The 20,233-nt window shown below is 41.9% G+C and overlaps 1 protein-coding gene across 1 annotated transcript in view; it reads left to right on the forward strand.

Annotated features, from left to right (window-relative positions):
- LOC115467122 (cytosolic 5'-nucleotidase 1A-like) overlaps nucleotides 1-20,233 on the forward strand; it is a 61,600-nt gene that overhangs the window by 23,900 nt on the left and 17,467 nt on the right. Inside the window, exon 4 of the mRNA XM_030198832.1 lies at nucleotides 6,710-6,839. Coding sequence (XP_030054692.1) covers nucleotides 6,710-6,839 — 130 coding nt within the window. The remainder of the gene's footprint in view (nucleotides 1-6,709; nucleotides 6,840-20,233) is intronic.

Below are 20,233 nucleotides of genomic sequence, written 5' to 3' on the forward strand. Positions count from 1 at the left end.
AGTGATTGTTCACAAGAAATAAAGTGAAGAGGAAAGCAGGCAGTTTCAAGATTCACTGCTGGCTGTTAGAGAGCCACTTCCTCTACCATCTTAAATTTCATAACTGAACAATAATTTAAAACACACATACTGTTCTAGGGTTCAAATTACACAACATGCTCATTTCAGGAATAGGTCAAACACGTTATATAATATATGTACACTGCTTTGGTTGTACCCACAGAAAGATGGTATATCAAATCCATGACCCTCTACCCTCTAGCATATCAAGGGTGGGGTGGTGGGGGCAGCCCACCCCAGGTGCAGGCAGCAAGGGGGTGTACAGAGCAGTCACAAGGCTGTCAGCTCCAACAGTTCCTTGCCCCGGAACAGGAAGTAGCATCGGAGGGGCAGGGAACCGGCGGAGCCAACAGCTGTGTGAGTGCTCCGTGCACCCCCATATGGTGAGGATGGTGCGCTTCAGGGGGAGGGGGTACGCAATGTGCAGGGGGAGGCGTTTCCGTGACCCCCGAGGTGGCAGCCAACCTAGGTATGCCACTGCCTCTACCATTACCTTCAAAATTGTTTTTATCTTTAATCCCTCTTAAACTCAGTTGTACCATGTGTCAGGAATACTGCTCCAGTTCAAGAGAGATTATGAGTACAAAAATTTGCAGTGCGAAGAACTGAGGCTTCTCTACAGTACCTGTTTTTCTAGTTTTGGAAATACATAATTCAGAACTGGAATGTTCAGTACTCAATAGATAAAGGGTGGGAATTGGAAGTACACATGAATCAGCCTGTCCCGCCGGCACAATGGCTGAGCAATAAGACTGCCTGAAAAAGGTAATGTTTCTAAAGCTAGCTACGATTTATGGGATTTGGAACTATGACAGTGGAAAAAAAAACCTGCTGTTAGGATATGGCTGGGTGCGGTATACTGGTTACTTCTCCTTTAAAAATATTACCTGATAGGATTGCCCTTCAAAATTTTATTTTTTAAAACTACATAAAATAGTTTGAGAAACAAATGGTACAATGTTGCATTTATTTTTGTTACATTATACAGGGGTTTCCAGACTGATCAGTTCATATTCCCTATATAAAAAGAGGCACAATAAAAGAATAGTGGGATAATCATAAATTGCTGTCTTTCGGCATCACACAGGCTTGCCCCAAATAATCCTTGACCCCCCCCCCCCCCAACATTTTGCAATTCTCTTCTCTCCCCTGCCCCCCTTCAGCCATCCATACCCAGCGATTCTCTTCTCTCCCCTGCCCCCCTCCAGCCATCCATACCCAGCGATTCTCCTCTCTCCCCTGCCCTCCCCTCCCGCTCCCATCCATATCCAGCGATTCTCCTTCGCCCCCATCCTCCCCTCCCATTCCATTCCACCTACCCGCCCTCTTCTCCCCCCCAACATCCCCCTTTTTCTTCCTGCCACAGCGCCCTGCATGGTTTAAATCTTTTTTTATTACCTCCGTCAAAGCAGTCGCATCATTGAAAGCCCTGCCCGTCTCTAGCCTTCCCTTCCTGAGTTCGTTCCCTCAGAGTCCCGCCCTCGCGGAAAGAGGAAGTGATGTCAGAAGGCGGGACTCTGAGGGAACGAACTCAGGAAGGGAAGGCTCGATGGGCAGGGCTTTCAATGACGCGGCCGCTTCAACGGAGGTAAAAAAAGATTTAAACCCCAGGCGAGGGGATGTTGGGTGGGAGGGCCTGGAGGGAAAGTGGCTGGGCCCGTCCAGGCCCGCCCGTGGCTGCGCCCCTGCCTGTGCCTAACTTCAGGCCTGTCCTTTTATGCCAAGTAAAACTTGGTGTAAATACCAGTGCCTAGGTTAGGCACGGAGCAGGTGTATTCTATAACCCTGTGCTTAGATTTTCGGAATGCTCACAGCCCACCCATTCCACACCCATGGCCATGTCCCTTTTTTTGGCAGCATACATTAGAATTTACGCACACCACTTTACAGAATACACCTAGTATGTGTGTGTAAGTTCTAATCTTAATGCCAGTTAGTATCAAAAATTGCTTGTTAATTAAATTGCATGCGCAAATCCAGAATACCACTGGATTTGCTTGCACAGTTTTGGTTGCGCTATTATAGAGTCTGGGAGAAAATGCATAAATCTCACTCAGCATAAAGACAATGTGGGCCTGATAAGGAACCAGTATGGTGACTATATTAATTGAAAGGCTTGCACGAGCTTTTTAAATTATTGTTTATAAATCCTAACAAATAAATATTCAGCACCACTGTACAGACAGCAGTTAGATATTGGTTGCCTTCACTTCGCCCTTTTCATACCTGAATAGTATCGGGCTATTTAGATGGATTTTAGGCCTGACACTATCCATGAAGGTATACGTTCACCAGCCCCAAAATGCATCCCTATCATTTTGACTGAATAGTCTTTTTTGGGAATTTGTTTTAAATCTCTTATTCTTCATAGGCCATGAGAAATCTCTTTTAAAGAAATAATCATCCTTCTATGCTGTTCTGGCTTCTGAAACAATATGTACCATATATATCAAAAGAACAGACCGACATACCCCTCATTTTATAACCGATGCGCAAAAATTTGTTTGTGTTTGATAGAGTCACACAAATTACTTAATTATATAATTGGCCCCGTCAGTAATTGGTGTTATCATACCGGTTCATTATCACGCCTATTCTATAAAGTCGACACAAATTCTATAGTATGCAATGGCAAGGGGGATGTACATGGGGTGGGGTATGGGTAGGTCCTGGGCATGTTGACTATTATAGAGCACACTGTACAGAATACTGGCAGTTATTTGTACAACTGCTGTATTTAGGCGCGAGCAGTTATGCCTACCATAGAGCAGGCATATGTGGTCGTACCTACATTTAGGCATGTCTTTGCTGACTTATAGAATACTTTTTGGGTACCAGAATTGCAGTGCCCTTTATAGAATTGCCCTCTTTATTTTGTGTGTGTTTACTTTTTTTTATATAGAATAACGTTTTATTGCCCATAACACTGAGAAATTGTATATTGCAATGTAGTGCATTCTGTAGTTCAATGTAAAAAACTTTGTGTAGGCAAGCTTTGTCACCTATCATATGTATCTATTTTTTTTAGCATCAGTGAATATAGGGCTAAATTCTATATATAGCACCTAAAAAAAATTGTTGCTGAAAAAAACCTGCTTGGACCTGACATTTAACTTACAATCTTCCTTACAATTATTGATAACTAAAAATACTAGTGAAATCAAGGTTTTGTCTGAAGCAGTCCTTATTCAGGCACAGGCAACTGCTCAACAATCTGCTGAAGTGAAACTCCTAGATGAAAAAATACAAATACTGGCATCTGTGGGTCAAGTCTCAATTAGGGAGAGAAACTTTACCTTTCGTCATTTGGAATCAATCTATAAGACTTAACTTGAGACTGACCAACTTTCCCAGGTCACCTTTAATAACACCAATAGAAATCGTTAAAAAAATATTTGGTTGAAATTTTAGGAATGTCTGGTGACGCACTGCCTCCTATAACTCAGGCACAGTATCTATAGAGTAATACAAAATCTATGGGTGGAATTTCTCAACCCCAAGTAGGAGACAGTATGAACCTTACATCTTTCTTAGAATCCTCACTAGAGGTTATTACTCAGAGAACTACTGTGGTGGTTTCCTTTGCCTTGGAGATGCATCGAGATGCTGTTTTGAAACTTTCATTTAGACATTTAGAGGGGCATAATCGAAAGGGACGCCCAAGTTTTCCAGAGGATGTCCATCTTTTGTTTCGATAATACGGTCAGGGATGCCCAAATCTGGAAATTTAGTTCAACCTTAGAGATGGTCGTCCTTGGAAACTGAGGACGCCCATCTCAGAAACGATCAAATCCAAATCCTTTGGTCGTGGGAGGAGCCAGCATTTGTAGTGCACTGATTGGTGTCATGCCAGAACACCTGACATGCCAGGACACCAACTGGGCACCCTACGGGGCACTGCAGTGGACTTCATAAATTGCTCCCAGGTACATAGCTCCCTTACCTTGTGTGCTGAGTCCCCCAACCCCCCCCCCCCCCCAAAAAAAAACACTCCCCACAACTGTACACCACTACCATAGCCCTTAAGGGTGAAGGGGGGCACCTAGATGTGGGTACAGTGGGTTTCTGGTGGGTTTTGAAGGGCTCACATTTACCACCACAAGTGTAACAGGTAGGGGAGGGATGGGCCTTGGTCCACCTGCCTGAAGTGCACTGCACCCACTAAAACTGCTCCAGGGACCTGCATACTGCTGCGATGGACCTGAGTATGACATTTGAGGCTGGCAAAAAATATTTTTAAAGAATTGTTTTGAGGGTGGGAGGGGGTTAATGACCACTGGGGGAGTAAGTGGAGGTTATCCCCAATTCCCTCTGGTGGTCATCTGGTCAGTTTGGGCACCTGTTCGTGGCTTGGCCGTAACAAAAAAAGGACCAATTTGTCCAAGTGCTCGTCAGGGATGCCCTTTTTTTTTCGATTATGGGTTGAGGATGACCATGTGTTAGGCATGCCCAAGTCCCGCTTTCGTTACGCCTCGGACACACCCCCGGGAACTTTGGTCGTCTCCGCAATGGAAAGCAGTTGGGGACGCCCAAAATCGGCTTTCGATTATGCCGATTTAGGTGACCCTGGGAGAAGGACGCCCATCTTCCAATTTGTGTCGAAAGATGGGCGTCCTTCTCTTTCAAAAATAAGCCTGTTAGACTCTCTATTTTTGGGATCTAAAATAAGAATTTATCCCGATTTGTCTAGAGAAATACAGAAAAGGCGTAAAGCCTTTTTAGCTTTGGCTTTAGGTGCAAATTTTGTACTTAAATTTCCTTGTATATGTCGAATATTATTTCAGTCTAAGCAACTTCAATTCTTTGATCCCAAGCAGAAGAATTTCTGTTGTCTAAAGAAGAGGTTAATGTTATAGTCTAGTCACAGATAGTGCACTGTATGACAGCTTGGAGAAAACTACCTGGGTAGCATTAATTTAGTAAAATAATTTCCGAAGCATAAATATTATGTGGTAATTTTTACTCTCTTGGATCCAAATTACCAAATTATATGGACGTAAGTGCTGAATTGATTTCTGTTCATTGGTAACATTGAATATTTCCAATTTCCTGTGTTATCTCTCTTAGAGTTGTATAATATAATTGAATAAAAATGAATACTTAAAAAAAACCTGCTTAAGAGGTATTCTATAAGCCACGCCTAAAGTCTGGCACGGTTTTTAGAATTAACGTTTTAAGTGGAGCCGTCGCACATAAGTTTAGGCACTGCCATTTGCACCAACGAAAACATGGTGCAAATGCCCACACCTAAATTTACATGCAGAGCACCATTATTCTACAATTACACACGTAACTCTAAACCACACCCCCGATCTGCCCCGAAACACCCATGACCCTCCCATTTCCACGCTCTCTTTTTTTGGGCCGTGCATAAATTTTAGGTGCGTAGGTCCAAATTAAATCTAATTAGTGACAATAATTGCTTCTTAAAAAGCCAACTATTGGCTTTTTAAGAAGCAATTATTGTAGACTATTGCCACTAATTGGCTCATTCTATTGTGTGTGCAAATCGGGAAGATTTCTAAATGCTAATTTTATAGAATCATGGGGATAATTTGTATCTGAATGTTTTATTACAGGTAACAGAGTGGGTGAGTTCTGACACAGATGGCCTAGAAATAAACTGGGACCTGCTCTCTCTTTAGTATAAAACCACTATCAAAAAGGTTGAAATTGCATTATCGCCCATTTTCTCTTATCACATTTTTCTCTCCCTGTTTCTTTCCTGTTTGCCATTATTCAATATCCGAACCCACTAAAGATGCTTAACTGTAACACTTTGACCTTGAGTGCTTAATGGGATCCGAGGCAGTGTATGTTCCTGGCTCAGCCAAGACTTGCAAAGAGCCTAGGGAGAAACAGTGGAGCCCTTTTACAAAAGTGTACTAAGCCCTAACATGTACTTAGTGCCCTGAAAAAGGCTTATTGCAGGATGTACTAAAAAGCATCTTGCAGTAATTTCCTTGGTTGCGTGCACTAATCATGTACTTTTTTTGTTTGAGAGGGGGTGGGGAATGGGCATGGAAGCGTTAACCAGCTAGCACATTCACATTAGCATGTCCTAACTGGTTAACGCAAGGCTAACATGGGATCTCCCGCACGCCAATGGAAATATTAGCATGGAACCAGCAAAAAAGATAAAAAGAAAAACACCTATTTTATAGCTGTGGTAAAAATGGTCTTGTTCACAGGAAAGTCCTGTGTTAGGATACGCTAAGCCCATTTTATAGCACAGCTTAGTAAAAGTACCCCAGAGTTTTTTGGCCTGTCCAGAGAAAGATTCTTTTAATTCAGCACCATGCAGTCATGTGACCCTCTTCTCTGAAGAAAGCACTTCACTAGTCACAGAACACTCCTTACACATTTGTCTTGTGTTTGTGGTCTGCAGGGCTAGCGTTGGGGGAGGGGGGTAGTTGCCCTGGACCCTTATGCTACAGGGGGCCCCAAGCCTTCCTAAATCTGAAGGAGGCAAAGCCTGCTGATAAGGTTTGAGGGCCCCCATCCTAATTTCTACCTGGGTCCCAGCATGTTTAACACTGGCCCTGGTGGCCTGGACCATGTAAGGTATTTGATCAGAAATGTAACTGTCTTTTCTTGTTCTTTATTGGAGCGCAGCTTGTTGATGTATGTTTGTACCTATAACCTACAGGCTTTGGAAGAGGTTAATTCCAAGCTACGCAGTCTGTACCCAGACAGTGAGGAGCTATTTGACATTGTGCTGATGACCAATAACCATGCCCAGGTCGGTGTACGTCTAATAAACAGTATCAATCACTATGGTAAGTGAAATAAATACCACCGTGTGTGCAGATTTGCTGCCATGCTAAATGGAAGCCTCTTCCAGCCCCTTTGTTCTCTCTCTCGACTCTCTTAATGCAGCTTTTTTTTTAATGCGTACAACTGTTCTCATGTGAAAAATGTTTATTTGCTAATGTCAAAGCAAGGGTGACAGCGCCTTTTTTTTTTTTCAACTTTTCACAAACTTCTGAAACAGAATTGGTCCCAGAGCTATAGCTTTAACTTGTCAAGTGTAACTTTCACATTTTAGGAAAGGACCTTGAAAATGTCTCTTCCCCTCTCCCCCCTTCAACCTCTCCACACGGGCCTGTCTAATGGAAGGATTATATGCAGTGTTCTCAGTACGTGAAAAATGATCAAACACCTCTCTTGCCAATTAAACATGTTAAAGTTATTTGGGGAAAAAAAAGTTCTCTAAACATTATGAATAAAAAATTTGCTTGAAAGTTTGAGGTCAGCTGCCGGGAAGTAGGGAGGGGTAGCTTTTGGAATTCCTGTCTATCCTAGGGTGGTCTTTTATAAGGCTTTCATCACAGTTGCCTCAATCTTGGGCCTTTTGAAATAGATTTACAAGGTTTTTTTTTGTCTTTCATAGTTATCAAAATTAATTCTGTGCCTTGAGTCGGTAACGTACATTTTATAGCCATGTTGTATGCCTTTTGCTTCTTTTTAACCGCCAAGGATGATTTATTACACTTAAATGCAAAATTTAGCACTGTAAGTACTCAACCATTTTCAGTGGTGAAATGCCGGACAGAAATCAAAGAAGCACTGGGACAAAACTTTGACAAATCTATCCTTAGTCTTTTGCATCAACTCTTCTTTTTAGTATATGGACAAATTCTAAAAATATCAGAACCATCTGTAGGTGCCAGAAACCAGAGACTGGTGGTACCTATGTAAATGGATTAACAGTAGGCAAAATATTGGAACTGTGAGTGGCTCTCTGTATTGGCAGACCATTAGGCTACTTGGTGAGACTGTATAAAGAATGTACATGCTGAAATGGTAGTGCAACAAATTTTGGAGATAATGTTAAAGCTTTTTCCACATGTAAAATACATGGAAAATGCTCTTATAATATTGCACCAGGGTATTCATACATGAAAGTGCATGTGCTGGCAGGAGCCCATCCGGATGCAGGCGTTCCAGGGAGTGTAATTTGGTCAGAGCTAGGGTGGAGTTATGCTGTACACTCATTTTTTAAATAAAATATTCCTGTATATGTGTAACATACACATGTGCTTTAACACCTTCGGAACAGGTGTAAATTTGTGTGAAAGAATCTGCACTAATAGGGATAGTTATGAGAGTCTGTCTTATGAAAGCACATTTACCACATGCCATATGTCCAGCGCTGATACATTTTGTTCCACTAATCCATACACATCACAATAACTCTGACCTCAGTGGTGACTCATTTCATATGAGTCATCTACTCGTGACTCGCCAACCTCTTCGTCGGTCAGTTTATTGCTTACTTTTTAATAGCTTTTTGAAATATTTTTAACTTTTTTATAAGTTAAACTTGACTTATCTTAATTTGGTAGTTCACAACCACAGCAGGACCTCCGGCCGGCATGAGCCACGTTTCGCTTATTGCTGTGTCATAGGCTGGTCCTTCACACTATGTGAGTGTTCTCTCATGACTCCTCAGCATCTCAGAGAGATGTCACATTTTTAATTTCCTTTGGAGAGGATGTGATTAAGGGTATTGCTTGGGAGGAATTTAGTGACCTTTGAGGTGTGTAGAGGAAGATCTAGCATTCTGGTCCATTTCTTTTAATGCCCTTGAAGATCAGATATATAGTTTTAAAATTATGCCTGTATTGTACTGGCAGCCAGTGAAGATTTTACAGAAATGTTGTGATGATTTCACTTGCAACCCACTCTCAGTCATGCTGTGGCATTCAAAATCAATTGCAGCTGGTGTAAACCCTTTGCAAAAACACCAGTGTAGGGTGCATTACAGTAATCAGCCTTGATGTTATTAACATGTGAAACACTATGACAAGACTTGCCTTCTTGATGTATGGAGGGAGACAGCTTAGTTGTCACAGATGATAGAACCAGCTCCTGAAGGTTGCTTGGATCTGGGGTGGGATCAGCAAAAGTGTTCAGTTGTAGGTACTTCTATATCAGATAATCACTAAATAGCAATTATTCTGGACTCATTTGCTAAGGATATGAGAACACCTAATTGACCCTTAGGCTCTTGTTAGGTTGTGGACCAATGAAAGGAATAATACCAAAGTGGAAATATATTATTTATTATATAGAAAAATAATTAGCAATATAGCCAAGCAAAGTGCAACAAAAATAGTACTGTGTACACCACCAAAAATATAAAGATTATTACACCAATAGATATATGAAAAAAAAAATATATATATATATAAATAATTTACATACATACACAACTATACAACTGTAATATACTGAGAAAAGATTACCAACAGCAGCAGTGCCTATAGAGAGTTTGATTGTGACCCCTGAGGCCTAAAGTTAGGCAGGTTGTGCCGCTGAAACACAGACCATTTGGGTCCTTTACTGGTACTATGAATAAAGCGATATTAAGCTATGTCTACTGCATTGGTTCATCTTTTTGGCCAGCCTCTACGTTCTTCTGTTTGTAATTCATAGCTGCAGCACAGCACACTTCACATCCCTCCCACATGTAACAGGTTAAATTTTGGACAGACATGCACAGGGCAATTCTGTAACTGGAAGCGTGCAGTTACGTGCCTCTTGCACACATCAGTGGTGTTTAATTGACACATGCACAAGTGCACTGTGTGCTGTTTTATAAGGTAGCATGTAAGGGGTTCTTTTACTAAGGTGAGCTGAAAAATGGCCTGCGATAATGTAGGCGAGTGTTTTGGACGAAATGCAGATCCATTTTTCAGCGAACCTGTAAAAACGCCTTTTTTTAAAATTTTGACCAAAAATGGATGTGCAGCAAAATGAAAATTGACACGTGTCCATTTTGGATTTGAGACCTTACTGCTACCTATCGACTTAGTGGTAAGGTCTCATGCGTTAACCGGGCGTAATGGTCTATGCGTGTCATATGCGTAGGAGATGTGCGTAAAAAATGAAATTACTGCTCGGACCATGCGGTAGCCGGGCGGTAACTCGGAATTGGCGCACATTGGGCACGCTTAGGCACTTACACGGCATAGTAAAAGAGCCCCCAAAGTGCTGTAATGCTAAACTGCAAGGGAGTGGAGCATGGGTAGGCCATATACAGTGATACCTCGGTTTTCGTCGATAATCCGTCCGAAAACAATTGGCGAAATCCGAAACCGATGAAAACTGAGGCAATTATTTCCATATGAATCAGTGTAAATCCAATTAATTCATTCTAGACACTCCAAAATACATACCAAAAACACATTTTATAGAGAATAAATATAGTGTTTAATACTAAAAACAATAAGAATTACTTACATGTATTTGTAATAGTAGCACTCGCAATCAATAAAAAAAGCACAAAAACACTGGAAAGCAATGGAATTGTTTGGCTAGACGCGCGGGGTGATGCTCACACAACCAGAAACAACGCCACACTGAGCAGGAGAACGCGTGGGTCACCCTTTGTTTTAGAAAAATTAGCAGCGAGGTCACGTGGGCACACCGACGAAATCCGAGACAATTTTTTTGCGGAAAAAATTGACGATAACCGAAGTCAATGAAAACCGAGGTATTACTGTACTATTGTAGAGTGAACTTAAGCACTCCAACTTACACCAGCCGTTGACCTTATATAAGTGTTCGTGCCTAAGGTTTGACACGACAGTGTCAAATTTATGCTAGGATCCTATAACAGGTTAGACACGCCCAGATGTCAATTTAGAGTTGGCGCTCAGCATGCACCTAAATCAAGCTGCCAAGTTAGAGAATTGCCCCCAACTGGTTACAATTTAACAGGTCTGTGAATCCAACTTTTCACATATAACGATTTGTCAGAACACATCTTGAAGAACCTGAATGCTCACCCTTGTGTCGCTATGTATGTGGCTATTTTCTGTGTAATCTGAAATACTACACAAGATACAAAGGGTCCAGCTTTGATGTAAAATGCAGCTTCCTGACTTGAACTGAACTTCCTCCTCTGTGGCCAAAACATGTTACAGAGACTAGCTTCCTTCTTAGTGACATTTCTGAACGTGAAAATCGAAAGGGAATCTACTGCTTTCAGAGTTACTGAGCAATTTCTCTCGTATTATGTCTCTGGCAAAGTTAACAAAATATTCTTGCAATTTCTCCTCAATTGAAACATTTTTAAAGACATTTGCTTGTCAATTAGACCCTGCTACATTATGAACCACTGTTGTCTTTCATCCTGCTCAACCATGGTCAAGAAGAAAATAGAGAATCCTATGCTATAGTAAACCCTATACAGGGTGACAAAATTTTTATTTATTTATTCAAAGTATTTTCTTTCAATGGAAGTAAAACACGGACTGGCTCAATCCTTTTTCTGGAATCATATGCTAATCCTACTCATTCCACTCAGCACTTCAAAGTAGATAGTAACAACAAATAAAGCTGTAAAAGTTCTCATTGAAATTCCAAGTGGTTGCTGAGAAAACAGCAAAAAACTCTAGGGGTTACTTTTTTTTTTGCTTCACCCTGTAGAATTTGAAACAAATGAGGAGAGCAAGCAGAACATGTTATGTGTCTTTGATATGAAGGAGAGGGAAGGCTTGAATCTTGTGCTGTGAGGAGTATTTTCAAAAAAATGTCTAAGTCCGAAACAAACCGTCCTGTTCATAGCATCCAAAAACCCCCCAAAAAACAGCCATCTCACAGCCATAATCAAACAGGAAAAAAGGTCTAGATTTCCTGTTCAATTTATAGCTGTGAGATAGATGTTTTTGTACTGAAACTGTCCAAAATGAATAGCCATTTTTCAAAGTGAAACTTCCAACTTTCAAACAACAAAAAAACAGGAATCTGAATTGTAACGGGGGTAGGAATTAAAAGGGAAAAAAAAATACTTACCTGGGGTCCGTTTTGGGGGCTCCGGGGCTATTTTTATGGCTGGAGGGCGTCCGGGTGCCTGGAGAGGAGAGCAGAAGTGCTGCAGGGAGCAGCAGCGTTTTTTTGGCCCGTTCTGGGAGGGAGTGCCAGATTTTTCGGACTCCCGGGAGCGAATGGGCGCGTTCCCGGGAGTGGGGTGATGTCTTGGGTGGCTGGCATTTCGGGCCTGGGGATGTGGAGCGAGGGAAAAGAGGATTCGGGCTAGATTTCGGGCCCGTTTTCTGTTTGGGACGCTGGGAGGAGCGAGCGCCGTCAGAAGACGTCGAGGGATCATCTGGCTGCCTCATGCACACATCGCGAACGCGCGTTTTTCTGTTTAGGCCGAAGCCTGGGCCTAAATTTTGGGCCCGGCTTCGGAGCTTTTTTATTTTTGCCTCCGTTTTTGTGGGAAGACGTCGAGGACCGGAACCGAAGGCAGGGGTCATGTGAGGGGAAAATCCCGGTCAAGGTAAGGGGTCTTTTGTCCCGAAATGTTAATTTATTTATTTTTAAAATGTGTAAATTCGGTTTTTTATTTTTTAAAAATCAGGGTTTTGTTTAATTTAAATTCTGTTTTTGGATTTGGGGTTAGGTAATTTTTTAGGATTTTTGTAGTACTTTAGTTTTCTAATTTTTGTATTTTAAATAGGAGTTTTTGACAGGAGTGGGTTTTATAGGGTTAGGAAAGGGTTAATTTTTTTAATTTGACAGGGTAGGTCCGGGAGGGGAGTTTGAAATTTTTGGGATAGTTTTTAATTGGATTTGGAAATTTTAGAGGGGTCTGGGATAGTTTGTTTGAAGGCGGACGTCAGAATTTGGGATTTTTAAAATTGGAAAACAGGGATGGATAGGGAATGGGGAGTTTAATTTTTGGGTGAAGTTTGAAGTGATTTGAGAAAATTTTAAGGTGATTTTAGTTAATTAGTATGATTTTCCATTAAAGTCTATGGGGTTTTATTTTTTAAAATGGAGCTGTAGCAGCGCTGGCCAACATTCTGCAGGTCAGCTCAGCCAGCTTGGAATGTTTAAAAGGGATAGTGATTGGCTGAGCTGGTCTCGGAATGGCAAGCCAGCGCTGGTCTCCCTGGAAACGGTGGTTGAGGCAGTTGGTCAGAAGGTGTTGGTCAGTCAAGGAGAGAGGTGTGTGGTGTGTGAGGGGAGAGAGTGGAAGGTGTTTGAAGGGTAAAAGTGGAGGAATTTGAGAAATTTTGAAGGTAAAAATAATTAGAGAATAGTGTATTATTGAGGGGGTTATAGTGGTTTATTGGGGAAGTTTGGTTAAAATTTATTAAGTTTAGGAAATAGGATTAATAGTAACTGGGTTTGTTAGGGGTGCGGGGTGTGAGTTATATAAGGCGGTGTTTGGGAATATAGTAGTGGTGTAATAGTTAAGGAATTTTTGGAATTTAAAATAGTTTTTTTTAGGAGTTAAGTGTTAAATTACTGACGTGATTAGAACACAATATAGAAGTATGAATGGAATGTAAAGTGATATAAAGTATTGTGAAAGAATAGTGAAAGTGCCTAAGACCGGCCAACACTATTACACTAGGGTTAGTTAGGGAAAGAAAAAATAGTTAGAAAAGGAGAAGACTTGAGAGATAGGGACAAACTATACTTATTTTAATTTTAATAATCAGAGGAACCACAGTGTAAAATCTTCCTAGCAGGCAGAATTTCTGCCATTACCCAGAGCAGACAGGGTTTTCTCTCCATTTACTTTGTTTTTGAGGGGAGGTTTAGGAGGAAGACCAGCTGTGCATTTAAGAAAATCTACAAGGGCCCCGGCGCAAGAAAGATTTCACCGGCACGCTTGGAACCAAAGGAATTGAGACCTCGACAGCTAAGTGACTTAGATACTGGGACTGAGTATCAAGGGGAAAGTGGGTGCTACTTACTTTAAAGGGGAAAAAGGGGAAAAGAGAGAAGAGAAAAAAATCCAAATCAAATACTTACCTGTTCCTGAAGGGGGGGGAAGGAAAGGAGACGTTTCCTGCAAAACATAAAGGGGAACACAAAGTATCAAATTCCGGAGAAACATCTTTTGGGAGAGTACAAAGAATTGTTGACAGGGGAAAGATTTAGTGAAAACAAAAACATTATACTTATCTGATGTCTGTTCTGATTCTGCTGTAAGAATACCTGGAAAGAGAAAAGAAGCGAGTTTATATTTCTTTTTAAAAGAAAAGGGTTATTCATGTACATAAATTGTGGGATCCTTGTATAATTTTGTAAGTTGTCTTTAATTTACTTTGAAGTTGAATTTAAAATAAATACCTAGTTATTGCATTGAAAAGAACTCTGTGGCTGATTGAGTTGTGTGGGAGCCCAAAAGGGAGAATCCTAAATTTAGTTTCATTTTCCTCTTCCATTCTTAGAGAGTGGAAGACGAGGATAGTGATTCTAACACATTTCCGGTAACTGATAGTGTGCTCGCATCCAGGCCCGATTACAAACACCTGATTTTGGGGTGAGCACACAGTTACAGCTGAGGTGCCGGAAGTGCCGGTTAGAGAATGTCTCACCGGCATCATTTTCAAAAATGTCCAGCAGAAGACAGGAGTAGCCTAGTGGTTAGTGCAGTGGACTGTAAAACAAGGGAAACAGGTTCAAACCCCACTATAACTTTTTTTTTTTTGTAAGTGTGATCCCTTTAGGACCTGAAAAATATCTACTATACCTGAAAGTACACCACTTCAATGGGTGCCTTATATATTTACAGAGCTGCCAAGGGGGCCGACCCACTCATTGGGAGTTTTAGGGCCTAGCCTCACCTGTTGCTCTGCCCCCGGCATAGCCAATATGCGGCCAGCGGCAAAAAGTGGCCTTCCCATCCAGCGGTACCAGGAACACCTTCATAAAACATTATCTCCTGCTGCTGTGGGATCAGCGACAGCAGGAAAGGCATTTTATGAAGGTGTTTCCTGCTGCCGCTGGATGGGGAGGCCACTCATTGGGAAATCCCAGCTTCCCTGTGGTCTGTATTTAAGTACATTAGATACTTTTCTGCTTTTGGAAGGCTAAGAATTATTAAAAAAAAAAAAAAGAGTGGAAGTGGGACTCATACCTGGTTTTCTTGGTTCATAGTCCACTACACTAACTACTAGGCTACTCTTCTAATCTACTTGCTGACTTGTTCAGAATGGTCATAATGTCTGCAGCTGACAGAGCCTGTTTTTCCTTTTCAGGTTCACTTTCACAGGAGAGGGAAGAGGACAGCAACCACTGGGGATTAAGGAGGGGTCATGCTTTAATCCCTCCAGTGGTCAGCTGCTCAGTTAGAGCAATATTTTGTAACTTGGACGTGACTGAAACAGGTCTAGATAAAAACATCCTTCTTTTTAGATGTGGACATTTCTTCCCATTCGAAAATCCCTCTTGGGTGTCCTACTTTTGGGTCCTTCCTAGTGTCACCCAAAACACACCCCCTTGCTATTTTGATGAACTGCAGTGTGAAACATCCAAATTCAGACTTTCCAAAATCAGGATTTGGATGTTTTTAGCAGATGTTCATTTTTTAGGCATTTTAAGACGTCCATCTGCTTTGAAAATGAGCACCTTTGCGTGCAACTTAACTGTGGTGCACAGTTCTGTGTGCCAGCATGGATACCCTGTATTCAAACAAGTTTTTCACGTGAGCTAACTGTGCACAAAGATTTGTGCAGATATCAGTACACAGCTTATTTAATTGCTATGCTAATGAAGACACTAGCTGTTAAAGGCAGAGGCAGAAAAATGCACAGCAGAGTCAAAGACTGAGTACAGGGCTTTTTTTTTTAATTTCTCAATTTTAAATTTATTACCGGCCATAACACATAAAGAAAATGGTATAGGAAAAATGAAAGGCCTGGTTTACTAAGCTGCGCTAGAAGCGAGCTAACTTTTCTAGCGCGTGCTAACCGTGTAAATTTTTATTTGGATTTATTTATTTGGATTTGTTTACCGCCTTCACTCAAGGCGGTGTACAGTAGGAATAGATCAAACATGAGCAATAGGAAATAACAGCAGTAAAAAAATATTCAAATAACAATATAAAGTATGGGCATAGTATACTACTTCCAATGTCAACACAATACGTAATAGAACGTTATAATTGATAGTGAAGGGTAAAGCAAAGATGTAACTTATGGATAGGTAAGACAGTAAGAAGAGTTAGAAAGTAAGGTGACTGATTTAAATAAAGTTGCACATGCGGTCAGAGAGATGGTTACATTTATTTAGATTTTGTTCACACCTTTTTCAGTAGTAGGGTAGGAGTGGATAAACATGTCCTGCTGCAGTATATGCAGCCTGAGTCACTCCTTGTGTGGGTGAGTCAGACTAACAAGTTACTTCTTCCATTAAAGGCCTGTTTGAAGAGCCAAGCTTTCACCTGCTTCCTGAAATAGAGATAGTCTTGTGTTAAGTGGAGCCTTTCAGGCAGTGCATTCCGGAGTGTAGGGGCTGCACAATATTCTTATGGGCGTCTACATGGTTAGCATGCATCAAAAACACCAGCACACTTTAGTAAACAGGGCCCTAAGTAACACAAAATCGTAATTTAGTAGCATCAAGTCCTCATAAGGGAGGAAGAATTTCCTACTGAAGCCCAAAAAGAAATCTTAACAATTAAAGTAATAGGAATTTGAAACAATCATATTATTTTAGAACCCATTTTTTTATTCCCACCCACTACAACTAAGAAGGAAGCAAAAAAACAAAACAAAAAACCTGAAAGCAGAACTAAGTAGCATTATCATGTTGCACAACAGGATTATCTTTTAAGAACGCTGTTCCTCAGAGCATAGGAGCCAGCTCTGTGAGTGCTTGAGCACCCCCAATATTGAACAAACTCCTTAACTGCGTCTGTCATTGGGTTTAGCAACCCCAATCATTTTGAAATGTTGGCTCCTATGCCTCAGAGTGCAGGGTTTTCTAATAGTGGGGCTTTAACGCTAAGTCTGATGAGGATTGAGATATTTATTTTTCTTTTGTGGTCAGCATTAGTGAGGATTTATTGCCTGTTTCTTCTCTGTAGTTCATGTATATAGGACTTGCAACTTTTTTTCTGGCTTTGTTAAATGGGATAAGTGAAAAAAAAAAATAAGACAGGGAAGAGGAGCTGAGAGTGAGGTGGGCTATAGGTTAGCAAAGTGCTGGACTTATCAGAAATATAAAGAACAGTAATAATGTATTTTAGCATTACAATGATTTAAAAGGTCAAAACAGGGTTAACTTGTGTTGTGGCACGTGTGTGTTACTGGAGGGAAAAGCCTCGAGAAAACTCCTCTTATGCAAACAAATGCTTTAATCGGAGTTGGACTTCCTCATCATCGGCTAACCCCCCCCCCCCCCCCCCCCAGATGTTACAAGTTGAACAATAAAGCTTTTCTACTTAGCTTTTTATGTCCTTCAATGGTCTTGATCTTCGCGTCTAGACTACAGACATTGGTTGTGAACGTTGGCTGTGATCTACGGCGGCCAGCGTTTCGAATCCTATCTGCATCAGGATTACACGCCAAGTTTTCTGAAAATCAAACATATGTTTTAGTGAAAGTCATCAATACAATGAAACCCCCTCACACAGTGCCTACCTCCGCTCAGTATAGCTGGCGGTTGCGAAAAAAGACGCCCATCTTGGAAAAATAGCCGGTTTAAATGAAATTTGTACAGTGGTTGAACCCTGAGTTTACTTTTGAATCCTGATCGATTTTAGCATTACAACACATACCCACAATATACACTTATGCAACTATCCACGCACTGAAAAATAGTAAGGTACTGTAATAACTGTACGTACAGAATAGCCTTCCAGCACATGCACAGATTGATGTTCATATAACTCTGAATGCTGATACAATTTTTGTGTGTGCAGTGCAGATCCATGTGCAAATACATTTGAGGTACTTTCCCATATTAATGCACATTTCTTTTTGCATAAAACTTATTTGCATACTATTTGATTACTTCGTTGGGGTGCAACATTCTTTCTTTGTGCCTGCATTAGGAAACTGTGCTGAGCTGTAGTGCACAGCTCTAATGCAAAATTACTGCATTGGTTCGGTTCGGAAGGAACAATAAAATTAAATAAAGTGTGATCATATATGAAGCCATCAGATATCGCTGACAACAGATTTCAAAGGTGGATTTTACAGTGTAGCCTCAGTGTGCCACTCTGATGGCCAGGGCCACATTAACACTATATTGGGCCCTAGGCAAACATACATTTCTGGGCCCTTACCATCAATTACCATTTACTTCTTTTTTTTTTTTTCATTTTTTCTTTCCCCCTCCCCCCCACACACTTCTGAGACTCATGTACTCTTTCCATGTACCCCTCCTCTCATTGGGATCTCTGCTCATTACTTTTCTGCACACTTCATCTTTCTAGAAGTAGCATAAGGAAAACTGCAGGGCCTAAGTTCTTGATGTGGCACCAGCAGCAGGTTTGAGTGAGCATGGGGACTGTACAAGCACATACTACTACTTAACATTTCTAAAGCGCTACTAGGGTTACGCAGCGCTGTACAATTTAACATAAAGGACAGTCCCTGCTCAAAGAGCTTACAATCTAAAGGACAAGTGAACAGTCAGTCCGATAGGGGCAGTCAAATTGGGGCATGCTTTGAATGGAGTGACTAGTGGTTAGAGCAGTGGGCTGAGAATTAGGGACGCTAGGCAAGCCATTTTCATCCTCATTTGCTTCTGATACAAACCAGAAATGCCAAAGTGGGCCTCCCCAAGGAGTGAAATTAAAACCTAAAGAATGAGATTTACAGGCAATGAATCTGAGAAAGATTTAAGGATCAGAAATGGAAATGGGACTTGATATACTGCCTTTCTGTGGTTTTTGCAACTACATTCAAAGTGGTTTACATAGTATATTCAGGTACTTATTTGTACCAGGCAGGGGCATAGCCAGACTTCAGCGGGAGGAGGGTCCAGAGCCCTTTTAGCCCCCCCCCCCCCCCCCGGTGCCACCGCCCCCCCCCCCCCCGCCATTGCCGACACCCACCCTCCGCCATTGCCAACCCCGCCGCCACCACCAACTTTGCCCCCCTCCCCGCCGCCAACCTGCCGTCGCCTGCCTTTGCTGGCGGAAGGACCCCAACCCCCGCCAGCCGAGGTCCTCTTCTTCCCGTGTAAGGCTTCCTTCTATTTCTGATGTCACAACGTGCAGGACGTCAGAAACAGAAGGAAGCCTTTTGTGGGAAGAAGAGGACCTTGGCTGGCGGGGATGGGGTCCTCCGCCAGCAAAGGCAGGCGACGGCAGGTTGGCGGCGGGAGGGGGGGTCGAGAGGGTCGTTGGCAGGGGGTCCAGTGCCAAATCTAAGGGGGCCCAGGCCCCCCTGGCCCCATGTAGCTATGCCACTGGTACCAGGGGCAATGGAGGGTTAAGTGACTTGCCCAGAGTCACAAGGAGCTGCAGTGGGAATTAAACTCAGTTCCCCAGGATCATAGTCCACTGCACTAACCACTAGGCTACTCCTCCGCTCGCAGAAAGACTTCACAAATGGAAAAATGAACAGATAATTATATTTAGCTTCTTTTGGTGCCTCTGAAAAGTCAGAATGGTCGTTTTAATAAGCTGCAGTAAAAAGTGGCCTGTGCTATCACTAGCGTTGGGCTTTTCCACATGCTGAGGCCACTTTTAGTGCAGTTGTAAAATGGCCGCATTTTCCATTTCTACAGTTAATGGTCAGGTGCTAATTTCTCCATTAACGCATGGGAGCACTTACCAACACATATTTTCTTGGTGGTAAGTGCTCCTGCACTAATCACACACTAATCGGTTGGTGTGTGGCAATGTAGCTGCACTGACCGATTAGCACAGGACATGCCTACTGTCTACCCCCAAACACGCCCCCAGTGCTAAAAAAATAAAAAGTATTTTTTAGCATGTGAGAAGTGTACGCTGATATAAAAAATACCACAGGACACCTGAGCATGCCCTGTGGTAGTGGATTTTAACCTGCAATAAGCACGTGATAGTGCTTATCGCAGCTTGGTAAAAGGGCCCCAGAGCGTGGAAGCAGGTAGGTTAGATATCAAAAGGATTTGCTCAGGTAATTAGTTATTTGAGTGAATTCCACATATTGAAAGTGTTCGTCTACATTGTCCCCCTAATTCTATAAAAGCTGATAAAAATTGTGGACCTGGGGCTCTGATTATGAGCCAGATATTTTCTCTGAAGAGGGTTCAACTGGCCTATGATCAGACCCATCCTCCATATATGAGAGAAGAAAATCACCACCAGAGAAGATGTCATTCATTGATTTTATGAGGAAAATGGCTGAATCCGTTCCATTTATGTTAGAGACAGAAAGAAACCCAGGGCATCCTCCAATTCCTCGACAAGCCTTTCCCCCCT

This window comes from Microcaecilia unicolor, chromosome 3, assembly GCF_901765095.1.
Source record: "Microcaecilia unicolor chromosome 3, aMicUni1.1, whole genome shotgun sequence".
Taxonomy (NCBI): Eukaryota; Metazoa; Chordata; class Amphibia; order Gymnophiona; family Siphonopidae; genus Microcaecilia; species Microcaecilia unicolor.